The following is a 22,299-nucleotide window of genomic DNA, read 5'->3' on the forward strand; positions in this document are numbered from 1 at the left end:
TTGAGTCGCCATTTCCTAGCCTCGCGATTTCACTCAACGCGATAACAGTTTTATTAATGGCCCGCGTATTTCATTATGTTACTCTAACGCTGCATTTGCCCTCATTCATCCCCAAAAGTTTATAATCCGACAAAGAATCCCTTTGTTTCCGTCATCGTAAAATGCAATCGCGAATACAATCGCTCCGAATGCTCCATGTGACAGGCAAGCAAATGTTAATTTTCATCCCGATTATCCTCTCGGCTCTCGTCGCGTGTCTGCTCGCGCGATTAACAGTAGGACCGAGCAATAATCGAATTACACAGCGTAAATGGCGAAAGAAGATCGAGTGGCTGAGCGTCTAGTCTCTTGATATCTCCTTACGAGAACTTCGCAATCAAGTTTTGCAACTGAGACTTAGCAACAACCCTCGCAAGTTGGAAGAGTCACTCAACTGTCAAGCACCCACTCGAAAAGTAGAAACTAGAAGTCACATGTTGCGACGTTGGAACGGTTGCAACCAGGCCAGAACTTCTATTACCCCGGCCCTGGAACGCGATATCCCGATAAAACCGCAACGTGCATTCGCACCCCGTGAGCAGGCAGCCGCGTAACTGAACATCGCCTCGAGCCGCACCTGCGAACGCTACTTTGGAAGTTTTCCCAGGACCAAATAATTCTAAAACGAAATTACACGGAGACGCGCGCGTTTCCATCCGAATGGCGGAATTTCGTCGTCTATGCGTTATATCCGCGGGGATGCAGCTAGGGCTCAACAAGCGCGAGGTAAGGCAGGTGTGGCTCCATCGCTTTCAATTAAACGCTTGACGAAAGGATCGTCTGAACGTAGACTCGTCGAGAAACAAGGGTGGAGGGAAGAAAATGACGATTTCATTTAAATTCGACCGACTTTCAGGGGAATATTAAGTTACGCCAGTTTATTAATTCAATTTAAAGCGAAGCCTCTATAATTTGCTCGTGAAGAGTTGTCGCTCGAGAGGGAGGTGTTAACCCTTTGCACTCGACGATTTTTTGGTTAGAAAAGAGTAGGAATTCAAAGATTCTCTACTAAAAAACTGATGATACTTTTCTGAGTAGTAAATAAAGAATTATATTATATAGAATTGTAGATTTATTTAATTTCGATACCTCGCACACTGTTATATTATATTAAATTTGATATGTTAACCCTTTGCACTCGAGAGGTAACTCTCAGTCGCCATTTAATCAGATTCTAAAGATCGAGGTTAATTAATATATCAAATTTAAAATTACCTGACGATGTGTGGAATATCGAAGAAAAATAATTCTATGTCTTAATTTGCATATGATTTCTCATTTTAAAAATATCGTCGACTCTATGATAGAAAGTCTTCGAATTACTATTTCTCTGTAACGAAGAAGTCGTCGAGTGCAAAGGGTTAATTAATATCGATCTTCCAAATTTTATGAAATGGTGACTGAAGCTCACCTCTCGAGTGCAAAGGGTTAATTCTTCGCGTTCTAAAATTTTCTAATACGAGGACGTACCATGTCAGAGCTTTCTTGCTATAACTTCACAGCAGGATAAGAGGAATTGTGTAAATCGATACGAGTTGATACACATAGACGCGAATTAAACTTCTATTCCATCTCCTACGACTCGTTCATTTTATGATCCCTCGAAAATTAATTTCGCTTTCGGGAAAATATTACATTCGAAAACAACAAATTGCAATTTGTTGTAATTTCATATTAAATATCGAATGACATACAACCGTAGAATTTTTGTTTTACCTTAATTATTATCAGTCTCTCGTACGAATAAATTCGACGGAATAATAAATACCATACATTACATCACAGTGATGTAAATAACACTGACGAATTTACTAAAAAATTTACACTTCACACAGAGAATTATATTATAAAGATAGCGTGATAGCGCGAAGAAAAATAATTTTGGAAAAATAGTAAAGAATGGAAGAATTTCTGCAACTTAACAAAATATGTATGACTTAGACTACTCTCGTAGTCCAGCCCATTGACAATGCTTGTATACCTGTACTCCATTCGGTATTAAATAATTATGATATCGGATCTCGTTAATTAAATTTCCCTGAAACCTCTTGTAACTCGTTCGTTCCACGATTCCTCGAGAGTCAACGTTGTTTTCTCAGAACATCCTTTGCCCTCGAGAGATCCATGCCTCGAGAGGTTGAACCGCAAACGATCATTAGAGATCCCAGATGCTCGATTTCCGGTGTATATACGCTAATTCCAAAGTTCTCTCTTTTGTTTCGACCATTTCCCGGCGCACTCGAATCGAAGGACCCCGTCTACGCTCGTCTGAGCTACGATAATCCTCGCGGGATAAGAGACCGGGTTAAAAAGTGGAAGAACGGTAACGCCTGATGAAAAGTCGCGACCCTGAGGGCCTTCCGCGGGGCTCACCGTGGCGAGTTCACGGATTACGCTAATAGGAACCCCATGGAATTTATACCAGTGCCGGCTTAAAAGTTCAATTTCTGTTCGTAGCCCCAGCAAGACCGAAACGTCGATTCAATTACGATTAAAGGATTAACAAGATGCGTAAGGGAGACTGGCCTCTTTCCTTCCGCCCCTTTGCGCCATCCTCGTCCACCTTTTTCTTGCTCGGGGGCTAGAATATGCCTGGTTGAGGATCCTTCAGCATTGCCGAGTCGACTAACTCGAGAGGGCATGATAATCCAACGAGGCTTTGACACTTGACTATCTTGCGGCCTCTGTCACCGGGTTCTTCACGTTTCCACCTGGGTTCTGATCGAAGCTTTTGCTTAATCATCCGTATCCTCTGTTTCGTTGTTTACGAGATACCGTACGATAGATTTAATCTCCTTTGAAGTGAACAGTTATATCACATTGTGTCACGTGGAATTGACAAATGAAATAATTGATGACGATCAACGATACTAATATTTATAAAAATTATATTACAGGTTTTACGAAACAAAATAAAATATTGGTACTCTTGATCATTTTATTGAATTATTTTTCACGGTTGTTTAATAAAGAATACGGTATTTTTATATGGATTTAACCTGAACGATATTGCAGCCAAAATGTGGCGAAATATGAACACGATGTTTGAAAAAGATTCTATTAACCAGAGGTCCATTCAATGGGGGTTGCAAAAATTGAACAAGATTTCGATGAAATTTTTAATTTAAAAATTCGGTAACCGTATTATCCGTGGATGGCATAATCCATAATTCTTTCTTAAATCAACGTGAAATAATAACCTATTGCACGGAAATTAAAATTGCGCATTATTATGCATAGCGAGAACCGATTTGGAAGCAGCCTTCGAATTTTCCGTTCATCGCGATTATTTTATTTTAAGTATGTTATTTTAGAATCTCGAGATGCCAAAATCACCCTGTCTGAATAATAAACTAGAAATAGGGAAACGTGTACCGTGCAACTTCTGCTCGCGTATCTCGCGCATTTTTCGCGACGTTGAACTTCATTCGATAAAGCAACCAAGTTTGACTCGAACGTCAGACTTCGTAAGCAGCTATCGCTATCCTGAAAGATTTATGAATTTCGGTAATACGTCTTAAATTCTAGAAATGTTTCGTTCAACAGCTTCACACGTAGCTCGTAAATCTTAGCCCGGACCGACCCTTTCTGTTCCAGAGTTCGGGGAAGGACGACTGGCGGGCACCTTGACGAACTTCGCACTGGAAACTGCAAACTCGCAAGTTTGAGTGGAGGCCGAAGGGTGTACGATCCTCCGTGGAGCGGTCTCCAAGACTTCCTTAAACCTATTTGGGATACGGCCACCAAAGTCTTTGTAATAAACGAAGAATACTCTTTGACAGAGACTCGTAACCCAAACCGCAATACTTCGAATTCAGGGCACAGCTATTCATCGTTATTCGTCGTTATTCGTCGTTATTCATCGTAACCATAAGTGAAACCATAACGTCAAACTTCCATGGGACGAAAAATTACAAGTCAACGTCAATTGCCATTGCTTTGACTCCGAAAATAATTAATTTCAAGGCTTGAAAGTCACGATACGACTACGAGATGATGGTATGACCCGACGAAGGAAATAACACGAGTTTGGCCAATTTCAGGATAATTTACTTCCTCAAATTTTTCGTCGAATTTATTATTCGAATAAGTCTCGTAGCCGATCTTAGAACCTAGGATAATTCCCTAGACCTGCAGAGATCAGGTTTTCGGATCTTTTGGAATAAGGGAAGAAGAGGAAGTGACAAGGGAAGAAAAGTCGATCGTACGTTCATGTCAGGGGACTTGGCTAGAAATAAGTTATTGCCGTTACTTCCACTGCATTATCGATGAAGAGTGTTAACGGACGAATCCGGTAGCAACCGATTTCCAATATCGGCTTCGTTTCGAACTTTCCCTCGTAACTTTGAAAATAACGATGTAAAGGGGAACCTTGAAATAGAGGAAAGAACAATAATTCGTATCTCCGTCAAAACCGGCTGGACCTGCCGATTCACGAGTATCTTAAATCAACGATCGTCACTGATCGTGAAGCAAAACATTTTCTTCCGGGACGACTTCGAACGGAAGATGCCAGAGGAATTTATCGAATCGCTGAAACGCGATACTGTGATCGTCACATTTGTACAAATTTAATTAAAGAACTCAGGAGATATTTATGTTAAGATTAGGATCGTCGTGAATTTACCAAAATAAATCCTAAAAATAAATACATCTATCTTCTAATCGAAGGGAACTATTTAAATTATTAAAACCACGCGTGCAATTTAAAGGAAGAAATCGAAATATCGGTACGAAATTGACTATAAAGCTCTTCATCGTTAACCGAAGAACCCAGGAGATTTTTATTTCGAGATTAAGATCGTCGTAAAACCAGCAAGATAAATCCTGGAAATAAATAAATAAATAAATATCTAAATTATTAAAACCACGCGTGTAATTTAAGGGAAGAAATCGAAATATCGGCACGAAATTTATTATAAAGCTCTTCATCGTTAACCGAAGAACCCAGGAGATTTTTATTTCGAGATTGAGATCGTCGTGAAACTACCAAGATAAATCCTGGAAATAAGTAAATAAATATCTAAATTATTAAAGCCACGCGTGTAATTTAAGAATCGAAATATCGGGACGAAATTGACTATAAAGCTCTTGATCACGCGTGCTGGGATGCCCCCATGAAAAAGGGAGGCACGTGGTGATGTCTTGTTGTTGTTGGTGCTGCGACAACCTCGGCGGTGCCGGTTCTTCAAGTGCTGGTGCTGGGGGTGTTGTTACGGGTGCATCTGGTGGCAGTGTTGTAGTTGATACTAACGCCAATAACGCCGGTGGTGGTGGTCTTGGTATTGCTTCCGGTCTTTCTGCAATGCTATCGTTGGTAGTCGTCACCGTTGCTATCAGTACTGGAGAGTGGCTTCTGACGGAAGAGAAACTACCGAAAACTTCATCGAATGCTTCTGTAGAACCTGACAGCAAAGTTACCTACAGTGGTTTGTGGAGAGTTTGCGTCGCTATAAGTAAGTATGTAGATAATAGTTTCGGGGTGGTTTGAAATAAAATTGCGTCGAAATAAAATTGCAAAGACATCGATTGTATCGAACTTCTCGCCAGGCATCCCCTGAGAATTTATCTAATATTCTTCCCAGTTCTCAGTGAAATGAATTTTTCGTCGCTTTTCCCTTCGAACCTTTCGTTTCTCAATTTCTTGATAATTTACACTGACAGTCTTCTATATTTCAATCGCTATAGGAATTATTTTTAACGAAAATATTTGCGACTTATTCGCGGTAACGTTTCATCCGAAGCTAGAACCGCGGTAGATTTGGAAAATACATTAACAGACTGTCGCGACGTGATATTCCAGGTTCCACAAGATGAATGACAGCGGACATTTGGAAAAATCTGTAATAATAGCGAGGGTAGTAGTAGCAGTGGAGGAAACGTTGACTCAGCATCCGCCATTGACCACCACCCCGTAACCTGGGATAGGTCAGGTAGACGTGTGAATGAAAACTTCTGCTACACCATCGAACATGGGGGGAAAAGGGGAACGTTAGGAAACGTTTACCGTGCGATTCTATAGAAATCTCCGTGGAAATTCTGACAAGGCAAATCCTGTCAAAGCGTATAAATTATAACGGGATAGGTTTTATCGTTCATCTTCCTGCCATGTAATAGGATAACGAGTTTGCATCCTGTTCCGATTGCCTTCTTATTCTTTGAGCCTTTTTAAGTCAACCTCAATGCCATGAAAAGGCATTACCCAGCACTTCCGCAGAATTCGCGATCTTGTAACAACCGATCCGCTTATAGACTCTTCGCGTCGTGTTCCGAGCGATGTAGCAATAGATACGACAGCGGGAAACGATAACGGAAATTGAAAAAAATCCCTGGTAAAACGAATCGCCGGAAAATTGTTTAGGGCCTTCTTTGAACGTATCCCGATCAACGTAATCGTATTTAAGAGAATCTAATTCGGCGTCCTCCCAATTTTTTTCCTTTTTTTCTGCTAAGCTCTGAGCCGTATCAAAGGATAAAAGCCGTGGTATATACATCCGCAGTTCCTTAGTATATGAAACGAACAATTCCAAAGGAATAGCTGATACAACTTACAAGAAACGCAACTGACGTCGCAAAAAGAATGGTTTCAGGGGCTAATCTCATGGTAATCCAAAGGAAATGCATTTGTAACGAAATAAATATAAAACATACAGCGAAATAAAACGTTCGATAGTCCTTAAGTCCAAGTTTTTAGAGCAAACTAATTTTCTCGAAACATCGAGAATTAGGTTGCTTCTTCGGAGGAAAATTAAGCCACTTTTGTAACACGAACGCCTCAAGTTTCTTGTAATCCGTACTCCTGCGAACCTTCTTAACTTCCGCGAAAGGATTTCCACTGGAAAAGTGAAACCTTTCTTCCCAGAAATTCAACCTACGATTAAAGAATTCACGAAGATTCCGCTTCAAAGGAGAGTGTATTTGTAATATGTAAATTTCACGAATTCGGCTTTCATTTAATTTATCCGAACGTTAATGCTACGTTACTGTCCTGCGTTTACGAGGACCTCGTAAATTTACACCTCGCTCCCCGAGAGCAAAATCGCGTGATTAATTAATAAGATATTTAAACAAATGACCGAAGTTATAAAGACACGATGCATGGTGGTAATTAGCGGAATGTGTATTTAATCTTCAAACGTTCACACTTCCTTGACGCAGGAATTAACTTCTGAATTCTGTTCCCCTTGGGAACCACGTATTCCAAACTTTTCTACCTGTCCACGAACACTCCGAATGTCCTGTGGGCTTTTCTCGGCGTTACTCTACGTGAACTGACTGTTCGTTTCGCACACTACGTCGCGGTAAAATCAAATATCGATATTTTCAAAACTACAGGTAACAGATCGAATTAAAGTTGAAACTGCGTTAAAATCTGGCGTAACCAGGTAAACGATTTTGCAACCTTTCAATTAGATCCCGTCGTAAACTGAATTAAAAGTTTGAAAATACACTCGAGCGAGGGTAAAAAGATAAAACAGAAGATGAAACTTCTCATCGCATCTACGGAGCATTTAATTCAGATGAACAGCAGCGTCCGGTTTTTTGGCAATTCCGTTACTTTATTTTCCATTTTTCGGTAATAATCTTTCGGAGATACGATCGATCCACGCCATTTCCAAAGCAATAAATGCCACGGGAACAAACGTCCCTGTCGAGATATTTTTATCTAAATACAGTTATCTCACCGTGGATTCGCTTTTCAACGCTAAATCTATGAACCATTTGTAACATCGAAAATAAACACGCTAAACTGTTGCATTCATCGCGTGGATCGTAAATTCTTCGAATTTGATATAAACAAAAAGGGGAGAGGAATTAATCGCGATTTAAAATAGATTTTTCGCAATGACTCTTCAGGGAGGGAGCGTTGGGTGAATAAATTCAAAGACTAACTCGAGCACTTAAAAAGTAGATTTTTCATTTCGACGATTCGAGATATCGCCTTCCATTTCGCAGTTCCAGCTGCTTTGCATAGCCGTTCGTGAACTTTTCTTGAATACTTAACCAACAGGACTTACGAGATCCCTGGAGTAACGTTATAGCTAGAGTTTAGTGCGTAGCGCTCTTATGGCCGGCCACTGCCGTCTGTTTCTACTGGTATTTGTCTGTCGTGGCTGTTGGCTTCTAAATATTCATGGAAGTTTTACTTTTATTACCTATTTAATATAACGAGAGGCATTCAAACATGCTTTACACTGTCAACGAGTCTACGAGTGACAGGGAGAAATAATACACGGAATAAAAATCCTCGATTTATACATGACAAGAAGTTCTCGATTCTTATATACTCTTCTGATCCTTTCGAGTTCTTGAGTAATTCACGGTCGTTCCTGTCATTTCCTATGCATGAAAATTATAAATCTTTTCATAGTTTGCTCCGTTAACTTTCATAGTTGCAACCTTCTGAACAGCTACACGCATAAGGTCCAGCCTTAGCTGCATTGCTAGACACGTAGGTCTACGTGCTCCAACCTTTGAATATTAATGTCTAAACTGTGTCGTGATACCGGCGAAATATTCCGCCACCATAGTTCGCAATTCCCCACGAATGTACCGGCATTATTATGTTATTACGTCGTCGTTGATTAATTAAATACCGTTCGATCCCTGATATTATCGTTCTACCGTTACAATGATATTACGAGGGAAAATATATTCCCATGCATAATATGATAATAATCTCGTTAACCATGGTGAAATGCCAGAAGAATCCACTAGGTTGGAACTATTCAGAGGTACCTTTGACTACTGATTGCAAGCTTTTCAAGATCTTCTGTTCGCTGTTGCAAGAGCTTTTCCTCCAGCGAGGAAGACAACGGAATGGCATTTAACTCATAATACCCGCAAAGCGGTCTGCCTTTGCCATTCCGCTTTGCTATCTCGCAATGGAACGAGACAGAGTTAGATATATACTTTACGTGTGCCGTGGCACAATGAAACACCGTTTCTTATCTTGCTCGATAAGAACAATTTATTTTAATCTTACCGCTGCATAGCTGTGCAATCTTGCATCGTTATCCGTTATTATACCTCGTTACTTTCTTCGATTATGTTGAATGTTTTAGACAGTCAAGGGAAATATTCTTTGACCCACCTTAACGGCTTATCTTTATCATAATGGCCAATATACCAACGACAGGATTCATACACAACTAACCCCAACGTCGCGAATTTGCAGAGTTTTAGAAGTTGAACAGGACAAACTTTAAGAAACCGTTGGAGTAAAATATAGGTTACAGGCCACATTGGTTTAACACATCAACCCCTAGCCTTACGATTTAAGTTCCAATGACGCGTGCAATGATCAACAGAATTTGTCATATATAGAGCCATTTTGTGCGAACGAAATGAAAATAACCATTGAATATTGTAGAAGCACGTCTGAATTGCTATTTTTCTAGCTATGTAAATTACTATTTAATTTTCTTGACAAAACAAAATGTGCTTCAAACCGATCCTCTATAATCGGTCAAAGACCACTCTTATCACCTACCCAAAATTTTTCTCGGAACAGTGAAAAAATTGTAAGGATGTGACATAAAAATTACTAACCAAACTCTCGTTCCAAAGCTGTCGAAGTTCCAATGGGGCGTGGCACGACGAACAGGAAAATCTGTCACACGTTGAGTCACTTGGTCCAAACGCGTGGAGGAATAACACGTAACCGAGACGGAAGGACATCGACGAACATTAACCACGAGTTTGTTCCGTATTGCTTGCATTGAATTGCATTTGCATTGTACCACACCTCTTACGCGCGACACTCGTGTTTGGTCCGATTTCCTTACGAGTCTCGCACAACGTTATAGACGAAACGATTTAACAGGATTTTGCTCCTCTTCGTGAATAAATTTATTCCAGCGCGTCTAACTGAATGTCACATCTAGAATTAAGATACTTCCCATAGTTTTCGACTTAATTTCATCCCGAAATCACCTTATCGTTAAATCACCGACCGATTTCATGCTCGAGCTTGCAATCTACGGAATAAATTCAATACGAACGAGTTGTTATTCAATATCCTTCCCTATTTTAGCGGATATGGAAAGTCAAGCAAACTTCATCGATGCGATACGATATTTACCGTGAAACAGGAATGAATCATCGTTGATTCCGAGCGCAAAACGCTCCTTATCCTGTTCTTTATCCACTCCCCAGCCAACCGAGATTTCCCCTTCAGCGAAGGCGAGGGCTGAAAGCATTTAACCGGTAATATTCGCGAAGCGTTCTGTGATTCCGGTCCAGTCTCTCTCGATAGGAATGTCGGTATGGGATGAGGAGCTGGTCTGAAGGAGACGAGTACAGTGGGTCGGAAATGACTCGTTACCGAGGGCACCGGAAACCGCTCTCCTTCTGCCGCCGCCATCACTCGGACTCCAAGCAGTTCCACGCCTACCAAGGAACGATGCCCCCTGGCTATGCCAGCAGATGAAGAAAAAAGAGAGGAAAAGCAGCCAGAGCAGGAGAAGAAATAGAACTACCAATGAGGCAGCTTCGTCCTCATCCAACTACCGGATAACTTCTTATCTCGGTCGAAGGGACTCGAATTTCGTGGGCCACGACAGGAACCGAGAAGCAGAGAGATAGAAAATCGTATAAAAGCATAAAACCTAGCCGATTTAGCGAGCACCACTTTGTTTCCCTTTTTCGATTTAGATCCGAGACCGATTCGCGAATCCTATCATCCACGATACCATAGGAACCTGAAAGGATCACTCGAGCATGGTACGAACGATGACACGACGTAATTAACGAACGTTTAGTTTGGAGAAAGAAGCAAGGATCTTTCAAGAAACATTGAAATTAACGCGGCTCCGACGTCTTCGTGACGCGCTTAATACTGCAGCGCGCTTTCCTTCGGAAGCCTGCAGCAAGGATTTATGATGCATCTCGTCCCGTAAATTCTGTTAATCTTAGAACCTTCGTTACGCTTCGGTACACAATTTTGCCAACTTGTTGCGAAAGTCAGCCAAGTCTTTTTGTTCTCCTGTACTTAACACAGTTGCCAGCGCGTTTATCATTACTTCCTTGTTAAAGCGATCAAACTTTGGCTGGATTCTGCCCCCGGCTGAAGTTGCTTTACGCTCTTTGACATGCAGTTGCTCGAGTATTCGCGGATTTTTAACATAGACAGCTTGTCCGCCTTGGATTAGATCCTTGTTCGTTCCATTGATTTCCGACGACGCGCAAGCTTTATATAATTCAACCAAATTCCCGATCTTCTGTCAGTATTCAGTGTCTCTAGCTCAGCGAAAACCTGATACAGTTGATCCGATAAATTTCATTTTCTGCCATTTTTATCTCGCCATTTTATTATCCTATTGCGTATCATTCTGCTGTCTATGGGAACTTAATTATTATAATCTAAATTAGTCAGATTTATATCCCGTTTGACAAGTATCGCTTGAAATAAAAATTAAGCAAAATGGAATCTCGCAAGAATTCAACTGCTGCTCGCAAGGATGTTCGAATTTAACCGAGTATTGCTATATTTATTTATTTCGTCTAGTTTGGGCCTACTTTGACCAGTATCACTTGAAATAAAAATTAACACTAGGTTTAGGGACGCTATCTGTATACCTATTTCTAAGGACACCTGTCAAATTGACATAGGTAAAGGAAACCTCGTGCCTTTTTCTTTAACGATTAGTTTAATTTAAAAACAATTATATATTATATTCACAGTCTTAATATAAGTTAACTAAATCTGTTACCATCGTATAACTGGAGCAACCCTTCCGTCAGATTGACGGGTTCCGTAAATCTAGTGTTAAGTAAAATGAAATCTCGCAAGAATTCAACTGCTGCTCCCAAGGATGTTCGAATTTAACCGAGTATTAGAATATTTATTTATTTCGTCTAGTTTGGACCTACTTTCGTTCGTTGTACTTTAATATCGCTTCAATATCGCGTATTACATGGACGAAAATTCTTCTCGTAAATGATATATAAACGCGACCCTAAATTAACCAAAGATAAATCGGGTGTCGGTATGGAACAAGAGGACCGCGTATAAATACCAGCCGTGACGTTAAAACTCGGGTCCCGTGACAAATGCTTCCGGGTATTTAATAGAGTAATCGTGGCAGGGTAGTGTCTTCGTAACATGTCCAGGTAGCCCGACCCGTTTGTTCCAATTAGCCGCGCTGATGTTAAATAATGTCACGCCGGGGAAACCGGTCGCGCAACATACCTGCTACTCCCATAGCAGTTGTAAATTGGATGATCCCATTTCGTTGTGAACTTCATCTCCAGTCACGGTCTCGTGTGGTTCGCTGCGAATCCTCGTTCCTTCTTTAAATGGCCGTCAGGAAATCGAAACGTTGCTCGCGTCGGGAAAGGCTAAGGGTTCCGCCACCCCCTTTCCTTTCTCGTCTTTTCACCGGCACGAACGATTCTAGAAATGAAAATTCTTTTAATTAAAATGCTTACGATATGCTTTTCAATTACACTCGTAGATTGAAAAAGTTTCCCCTCGCCGGAAGCTCGCGCTCACTTCGCCCTCGGCTGCCAGAGATTTGATAATCCTCGGGAAACACGGTGGTTGGCTCTAAATGGACAAGGCACTCGCAGGTATCAGCCCGAAGATTCGATATTTCACGCGAAGACTATGCTTTCCCGAATTTTATATATTCGAAATTTCGATACTCCGTTCAGCGAAATATCCCCGACAATTATGTCCCTACCCCCGCGCTCTTTGTAAACACGCGATATATTGAAACAGGTAACGAACGACAATTACCATAGTACATACGGGGAATTTAAACCGAGCGAATTATATCTTGCTCGTGTGCAAATTTGTTTAAAGAACAAAGAGCTCTACGTAGCACTGCGATAATGCTAATGCAATGAAACGAAGACCCTACAGGGTAATTCGAAAAACCTGCACGCCGCAATCGATAACGATATTCTCGATTATCCTCGTGAGTTCAGAAACGTCACTCCACTTTTTCAATTAATAATTTGTATTATCTCGCGATATTCGCTATATTAATAATTATCACGTTCAATATTTAATTCCAACGCGGTAATGCTTCGAATAAATATCAGCGCGATTTTATCAAAGAAAATTACCTACTCTGAAACCCAAGAGAAATTCCCTGATGCTAAAAACGAAAAGAGGAGAAAAAGAAAAGTAAAACTCTGAAAGTCAAACAACTTTGACTCTTCGTTAGCGAAACTTCTTATTATCCCCACGGTATTTTCGCCAAATTACCCGGCTTTGAATCACGAAACAGCAGGGTAGATAATTATTACCTAGCAACTATTAACTACGTATTGTACTTTGCCACGGAAAATTTTGGAATTTTCCCTTTGCCAGAGGAAGCGTTGGAACGCGTGCCCCGAAGAAAGGGGAGATTACCGAAATGAGATGTTGGCAAAGGGGTGCGCGTTTCCGGTCGCCACCCCTCGGCTGGAACAGTGACCGCAGCGCATGGTTGCGTCGCGGTGTACACCGACGTCGAGTTATTATTTCTGTTATACCACTGTCAGTGGGAACGAACGGCAACGGGCCTGGAATATCGATTCCGAACTGTCGAAGGGAGGCAATACGGCCGACTTCCGGCGCGAACCGGAAATGACTGTTCCACGCCTGCCAACCCAATTCCCCGTTCTCCGCTTTCCCAGGCCCGCCGCGCAACTATAAAAGCCCCGAAACGCTTTGCATTCTCTCGCCAATGATTTTGAGAAACGCTTTGATAGTCGGACAGGCCAGCTCGACATTTGCTCGAAATGCCGTAATGGGAAATGGATTTACATTCCGGTCAATACCGCGTGCCTGTAATCGTCGGCGGACGCCGCGACGCCGCCTTTTTCCGCTTCGAAACGTGTAATAGTTTCGATTTAATGATAATTACCGAAAGTAAATACGATGGAAACACGGCCGCGTTTCACCACCTGTTCCGGCTTAGTCTCGCCGCGGCGCAACGGAATGTTTGATGATCTGCATAACGTAATTATTCAGTTAGCGGCTAGCCCGGCGTAATCCGCTCGCGAAGTTGCGAAGAAATGATTGATGCTGTTTCCCTGGAAATTAGCGAACTTTTTTCGCGTCGATGCTCCATTTCCTTTTTAATTTCCGGCTTTCGGAATCGATTTCGCAGGTGATATCGTTAGAGATATAGCGCGATTCATTTTCGGCACATTTAAATTTCGATTTGCTCGTAGAGCGAAATAATCGGCGGATCGTTTCGCGGAAAGTTGCACTCGGTTACTTTATTTCGCGAATTCAAACCACTATTCGCGATAAAGAATGTGCTTTTTCGATTTTTAACTCGATCGCCATTTTTCCGTAATATTTAGCACGCGTCACCGACCATGATCGAAGCAACGGCACTGTATAACGGATTTCACGTGCTTCTTGATATATTAAAACCGGGTATTTTGATTATATCGAATATATCCTCCACTGTGATACCTGACACTTGTTCGCATGGCGTCAGTGATCGTGTTAAACAAGCATTCCTCGATTCCGTGAATTTAACGGCAGAAAAACGCGTTTCCCTGGCACCTATTTGAAAGGCAGTTTTATAAATCTTCGACAGAAGAGCGCAGTTATACATCACTCGCAAAACGCACACGATAGTTTTTCAATCGCAACACCTATCCCGAGAAACTTTTTGATCAAAGATATTTCTCGTTCATCCCTCCGAGCTCCGAAAAATTTTGATCGATGATATTTTCGTTTCATCTTCTCGTGTTTTAACCGATAACTGAAATATTCCACGAGCTAAATACATATCGACGATTTGGCTTTGCGTTTTACCTTCCGATTTCGCGATCTGCACGTTCACGCAGATTTTCCGAGGCATTACGACTATCGCGTATTCGCGTTTCTAGATTGCGCCATGATTAATCTGTAAAAACTGTAAAAACGCTTTAACACGGGGCGAAAAATGTACGCAAAATTCGCCGATTGCGGACGTATTTGCATCCAGGGGGAGAAAGAAGAGAAGGAAAAACGAATGGTAATTAACGATTTCTGTAAAATTTCTACCTTTCACGGACAAATATTTTCTCACCTAATTTTCATCGAATATCGTTTAATTCTATTTTCCACGTTGGAAACAAGGCTGATCGTTCAACTGGTAACAAGTTTTAACGATATTATATTCGCAATGGAAGCTCCTATCTTGCACGATGTTAGAAATACCAGTAAAAATATGATTAAAATCGCGCAGGATACAGGTTCAAAGGGCGTATCGGAATTACGTTAGCTTCATCGAAGGGAAATGTTCCATCGGATACGTTTCGACGCGAACGCAGTCGCAAACATCCCTTAACGCGTTGACTGCCATGGTGGCCATCAGAGACCGGCGTTTGTCTCTTCAGTGGTGCCATGGTGGTCACCAGTATTCGACGATACAAATTTCTTGAATTTATATTTCTTTCATTCATTTATATTTATTTTATTTATTTTATTAATTAGAAAACATTAATAATTTCCATCATTTCCTTTTTTACTTATTGTATATAGAAAACATTTTTTCTTCTTTGCCATATTGTTTGATAATTCATCATTATATCCTAATATAATAAAACAGAATAATGGAAATTTTATTGTGGCCCCCAGGGAGTGCCATATGAAAAGTGCGTGGCAGTCAAAGTGTCAAGTATCTCCACGCGATATTAACTCTTTGCACTCTGTTATGGTCGTTATGGCGTAATTTCGTTGCCTCTGTTGCATTAGAATTCCGCTGGATTCATATCAAATATTGTTAGACAAAATTCCCGAAACACAGGGATTATCGTACGTTCACTGATAGACGTTATACCAGTATACCTTCGTCGGAAGAACTGATGAAAATGAAAGGCTACTTGACCGGTAAACATCGTACTATAAAAGCTAATAGGAAAGGTAAAATGACTCGGAGTTGCTGGTAAGTCGTATTAAAAATTGCTCCGAGTGCAAAGAGTTGAAACAGAGACGTATCTCTCGCGTTAGATTCGCGTCGACGTATCGCGGCCCCCGCATCGCAAGAAGATGGAACATCCGGCACAGAGGAGTTATCGATCGCGCGAGATGAAATCGCATGAAAGAGCATCGTCGTGACGAACGATCTAATAACGCGGCATCGAAGGTGTTGGAGATTCACGGGCCACGGAATACGTTTCTTTGCCACGTTCGTTTCAATTAAATCCGAAGTCAGATGAACGAAGAAGATGGCATGCTTGGACGACAGAAGATCGGATGATTTACTGGCCCACGGCATACAAATTACATTCATGTGCCGCTTCCTCTTTCCGCTTTGAATTCGTTCAACTTTTCCCCCGAGACTTCCTTTGAATGTTTCCATTTTCACACGGTTAGGTGACCAAAAGGTAATTACGTCTCTGACCTCTTTGCCACTGAACTGGCCTTTCTCCTTTTAAGCTCATGAATAGATAACCACAAGCAGGTCGTCGAGTGCATTTTAATTAAACGGCGAATATTAATAGGGGAAGTAAGGAGATTTGAAAAACTACATTTGCCATTCGAAGCATCGCGTTCCGAGCCAGCAGATGGAATCTCTGCATCGGGCTATCGTCTTTAAACCTGATTCGACGATGAAATAACAAGGTTTGATCGATACAGGGTCGGGAAGGTGATTGAATGCCACAATTCGCTTCGAATTACGATATTCCAACGTTAGAGCTCGGTTGCTTTAATTACGACGAAAATAATGCCTCTTTTAGCGAAAGTTTTAATGAACGCCTGCTAAAAAGAGATCCCGCTTCCTCGGCAAACTTGTATCATTTTGCGTAGGCGACGAGCTATTATATCATTGTTTCCATCTCGTTACGGGACTGAATAACATACAGGAGCAGGATGAAAATTGTATTAAAGCAGCGTGCGTTTACAACCCGCTAACAATGACGGGAACGAATGGTGCCTGAGTTCCGCGGGATCAAACGTTGCGGGAATACACCGGGAATAGGTCCCAGAAATAGGAAACAACGGGGTGTAATTCAGGGAATGTCCCGGGCTTCCGCGAGACGTCTAATTCTCGCGTCTCCCATACAACGTTCGCGGAACGAAAGAGTTAAACGAACAGGGAAAAAACAGACACAGGAAAAGGAAAATAAAAGAACGAAATCCAACATTACTAACGACCACCTGCGTTCCGTCGACGATGAAATATAAAATACGAGAACTATAAAGCCAGACCCAGGACGAAACATTCGCGCACGCACTCTGACGTGGAACGCTGTACACCGTGCCCAAAAACAGCGGACGGATTTACCCTGCCATCGAACAATTTCCCGAACAACCGGCTACAGAAGCGTGTGCGCGGATCGCGACGGCCAATGCCGCCCCTACGAATCACCTTCTTTTGTTTTCTAGGCTCCCGCATGGAATACGAGTGCTCGAGCATCGACTATTTTCCAAACGAGGAGTACACCCCAGATCCCAGCGATTCAACGATGGCAATACCATGTGAGTATCATGAGAAACGCGGCATGAGACAGATGGAATGGGGGACGTGTGCCTTTGAAGGGGGTTGATTAGGTGTCCTCTGTCTGGCACTGAACTCGAGTGTGACACGCTTCGTAAAATATTCGGCGGGAAAATGCTTTCAGCCGACTGAATGTACCACCCATGATAAACTGGATCCGACAATTTGTCTATCCCGATTCTCGACCCCTTCCCGATCCCTCTTCTCGTCTATTTCCCAACGTTTGTTCGACTGCGCGAAAGGGGAACACCCGGACGCCGCGAAATTCCGCTAAATTCTACCCTTCACGTGGTCAGTCGTACATCGATGAGCTTCCGCGTGATTTTCAATCGCGGTCAGAGCAGAGACTTTTATTGGCTTTTCCTCTTCTTCCTTTTTCCTCTTTATTAAAGTCATCCAGTAAAGAAATCCGTGACTGTTCCCTCGACTTTCAGGGGGCATCGCGTTGCTCGCTGTTCGCACGTTTGAAACGCGAAATTTGTCGAAACTGTCGGTGGCAGATTGAGTGGAAATGATGGGATTCACGTGGACGAGGCGAGAGTGTTTTTGCAACTGATCGAACGAGTACTTAATCCGTTAGAAGTGCGAGAGAAGGGTGTTTGGGTACGAGAATGATCCAGAAATGACTACGCGGAGTAGACGAAATAGATAAATGTACATATAAATAACAACGGCGAGCAGAAATGGAACAGTGAGACAGACCGAGACAAATCTGCTTTTTCATCGTCTGTGCAGCCACGTTGTACAGATCGCGACTCGATCAATTCTTGCCCCTATCCGTCGATTTTATATTTGTTCTTACCATGCTTCCTCGACTGCTCGATACTCAGAACTTTCTCAAACTTTGATTGACTTCGAGATCTCGACGTTTCGAGGAACCCATCTCTAACTGAAATAGAGAAATAGACAAGAAGGCGAGGTAGATCTGAGAGTTGCGATGGTAGAAATAACCACTCGAGTTTATCAGGCAACCCAGAGTCGAAATTCAAAGTGCAAAATGAACGTCAGAGTTTTGACAGACAGGGAATATATGCAGGAATGGAATGAGGACGATTCTGAAAGAATGTCAAGAGCTCTTGGACTTAGACATTGACCACGTGTAAGAGGATCGAATGTAAGGGGTGTTTATGACAGAGTCGAATGCGATAAACGAGTGGAAGTTTATGAATGAGTCCTGTGATTGAAGGACCTGGGAAATGAGTGATCAAGGAAGAGTTTGAATATGGAAGAGGATGGAATGAATGGTTAAAAGTAAGGGTGCAAGGGCGTGAGAGGACAGTGTGCAAAGACGGTTTGGAAAGATCATCATCCATTAGTCCATAATCATTGCAGTCCATCAGTTGCAGTCTATCAGGTACAGTTTTGAAAGTCAATTTATGATAGTCAGTTGTAAGAGTCAATTTTAAGAAAGATCAGAAGAGTATGTCCATAGCGAATCTCTCTTGTTTCACAGCCAGCCACCGTCATTGTACTTACAAGCTTATTTTATTCCATTAAACCCTTTGACTGCTGTAGGCACATAAAGGCGTTTATAAATCTTACTGTTGTGATACTGCGGACGTTTAAAATAATTCTATATACCACCACCAATCCCATCTCTACACTATTTTAAGTCAATCCACCAAAAAACAATACTAAATATATTAGAATAAAGCAACATCTCTTATTTCTTATATTTGCCAATCAAAAATATTTCTACGTAAATTCTCTTATTAAACCTGGCCATTATTGTTTTACTGAACGAGTCGGGACCGTCAACAACCTAACGTCCCAACAATTATTCCCATCATAATGCTGCCATCTTTATTATTAGCCCCTTGCACTCGACGATTTTTTGGCTAAAGAAGAATAGAAATTCTGATTCTTCGCTAAAAACCTGACGATACTTTTTTGAGCAGTAAATAAAGAATTGTATAATAACAGAATTGTAGAATTATTTGATTTTGATACCTCGCACATTGTTACATTACATTAAATTTGATATGTTAATTAATATTGATCCTCCAAATTTTATGAAATGGTGACTGAAGCTCACCTCTCGTGTGCAAATGGTTAATAAATAATTCTATATACCACCACCAATCCCATTTCTACACTATCTCAAGTCAATCCACCCAAAAACGACCCTAAATATATTAGAATAAAGCAACATCTCTTATTTCTTATATTTGCCAATCAAAAATATTTCTACGTAAATTCTCTTATTAAACCTGGCCATTACTGTTTTACTGAACGAGTCGGGACCGTCAACAACCTAACGTGCCAACAATTATTCCCATCATAATGGTGCCACCTCGATCCTGGCAATATTTTATTCGCCGAGCAACCCGTAACACGTTCCCCGTGTGAAATCCCTCTCGTCGGTACCCCCTTTTTTCTTCGTAATGACCATGGGGGTGTATTTCCGTGGCGGAAAGAAAAATTTCGGCCCGAAACTTTTCCCATTCGTCGAGCCTTTCGTACTCATATTTTTTACGTAGATGCAGTTACCAAGTCGGCAATGTTCTTCTTCGCTGCAACATCGCTGCTGGTGGTAGCCGAAGTTTGTTACTTCACAGCTCACGTTACTCACCCGAGACACAGACTTTGCGTCTTTGTCGCCGGCGTGGTCTTCATAGTTTCCGGTGAGTAATAAAGTACACCGAGCTTATATTGCACCGGATACTTTGCACCCGCCCTTCTAAAAAGGGGTTATGAATACAGAAAGCAGAAAAACCGTGCAGCCTATAGCGTGCAATTCTCGTTGCTTCGTGCAACGTTAGAAATAAAAGGAGCCTGGTCTTCGTGGCAAACTAGCGGCACGAAACTTTGCCTCGCGGTCCGTTTGTGCTAATAGAATTCGATGGCAATTCGAAAGGAATTTTCGTTTCGCTTTTACCGTTTTTACACCGACTTTCTCGGGGACTAATCTTGCGGAAAATACGCGAAACTGCTGGCCACCGGAAAAACTATCCGGCTATCAAAGGATTTGAACGAGAGAAGCATTTTTCTGCCAATTCCATTTCGGACACGCGTAGCACGTTATGGTATTGCTTTGACGAATGTAAATACAGGAAATCCCAAGTGGTTTTTCGAATATTTCCCGACCAATATATGTTATTTCGGATGTTATATTTTCGCTCCTTTTCTATTTTCATTTTTTCCCTCGTTATTTATTTGCGAGTAAAGAAGGAACGATTTTCTACTTTATTCTCGTAACGCGTGGAATCCGGAAAATATTCCGATGGAGAATAGCATTATGTAACAGGGCAGGGGGTTGAATTTTAAAAAATCCACAGTTGTGCCCATTTTTTGTTTCTCGTTTCTTGAGCATTAAGGGACTCTTCCATGGAATATGCATGCCGAAAATTTCTCCACTTCCATCACCGACTTTATATTTGCGCCATTTTTTATGCCAGCAGGCTAAAATAGTTTCTAAAGCATTAAATTTCTCCTTCACCGGTACACGGCGAGCTTCGAATCGAGATTTAAAAAATGCCGGAATAAGCGATGCCTTTCTCTTCGTTTTCCCTGCTTCTCCACTTACAACTTAATTTTCGCTCCATAAAGATAGACCAGATCTTCATTATTCTTTCATTTACTATAAAATGGAAGTGGTTACGGAAGAGACGGAAATGCACGCGAAAAATTAAAGCTCGGGAAATTTTTAGAAATAATGAAAAAATAATTTCGAGAAAGCACGTTTGAAGACGTACTATATATCACAGTCGCCTTAATTCTTTCGCGTATATTCATTAGCCATTATTCCACGATACTGGACAAAAGAATTCGCTTAATCTATTAATCCTTATTCGACGTTAAACCGCGACCTACGCGACTGTGTTTAAACCTTTGATTAAAAATTCAATTACAATGCTCGGTCTCTTATTTAATTTTCCTTATTCCTTCGAAGGGTATTCAAATAACACCTCGCAGCTTGGAAAATTGTGTTCGAAAGCGTGTTCGTGCAAGAATCAATAGGTTAAATTTTTATGTAATGTTCGGTTCCGCAAGTGAAGCTTGCACGAAGGCGGATTAGAGTTGAAATAATCGCGTTACGTAAGCTGCTCGATCCCCGTGAAATTGTTGCGAGAACTGCTGCACGGAGATAACGTTGAAGTTATTAATTCGATTTCCCTTTCAGGTTTGTTAATGCTGGTGGGAATGGTGATGTACATATCTGTGTTCAAATCCGAAGTCGGCAGCAAACTTCGACCAAGGTCATCGTTTCAGGTCAGTTTACTAAAATTTCGCGAATACCTTCCTCTCACAATTTAAAAAAAAATATATATATAAATATGCATAAATATGAAACAAGAACGATTAAAAAAAAGAGCATCGTTAAATATTTACCCTCCAGACGGGAACAGATTTTTTCCAATATTTCGCACTTAATTTTGAATTTTAATCCGCTGTGAATTTTCACGTATCAGAAAATTCGTAAAAAAAAAAGAAACAGTAAAAAAATGTGGAAAATCCGGTTTCAAACGCAGAAATTAAGAGAGAGAAAAAAAAAGATCCGCGTAAATTTCAGTTTAAATCGTACCCTAATCGTGGAATATCAAGAGGGTGATGAAATTCTCGGTTTCATATCTCCCCCACCGGTAGCTTAGATTACTTCTTATCTGTATCATGGCCCGTGTGAATGAATATCTTCGTCGCAATCTTGCGATTTCAGGGACCACCCTTCACCTACAGGTACGGATTCTCATTTTTGCTGTACGTGAGTGGCTTCATCACGACCGAGGTCGCTGGCACTTACGCCATTTTCTTGTATATTTCTTGGCACCAGAAAGAACTGGTACGGAGAGACTCCAGGCGAAAAAATTACGGGGTTGGTAGT

General features: G+C 41.4%; 1 protein-coding gene across 1 annotated transcript in view; it reads left to right on the plus strand.

The window, feature by feature from the left end:
• The window catches only part of Stg-1 (stargazin related protein STG-1), a 52,116-nt gene that overhangs the window by 25,153 nt on the left and 4,664 nt on the right, over window positions 1–22,299 (plus strand). Inside the window, exons 2-6 of the mRNA XM_017898255.1 lie at window positions 5,166–5,495; window positions 17,366–17,458; window positions 19,958–20,101; window positions 21,601–21,689; window positions 22,135–22,290. Of these exons, the coding sequence (XP_017753744.1) occupies window positions 5,166–5,495; window positions 17,366–17,458; window positions 19,958–20,101; window positions 21,601–21,689; window positions 22,135–22,290 (812 nt within the window). The remainder of the gene's footprint in view (window positions 1–5,165; window positions 5,496–17,365; window positions 17,459–19,957; window positions 20,102–21,600; window positions 21,690–22,134; window positions 22,291–22,299) is intronic.

Source organism: Eufriesea mexicana, unplaced genomic scaffold (genome assembly GCF_001483705.2).
Source record: "Eufriesea mexicana isolate 0111107269 unplaced genomic scaffold, ASM148370v2 scaffold4744748174, whole genome shotgun sequence".
NCBI lineage: Eukaryota > Metazoa > Arthropoda > Insecta > Hymenoptera > Apidae > Eufriesea > Eufriesea mexicana.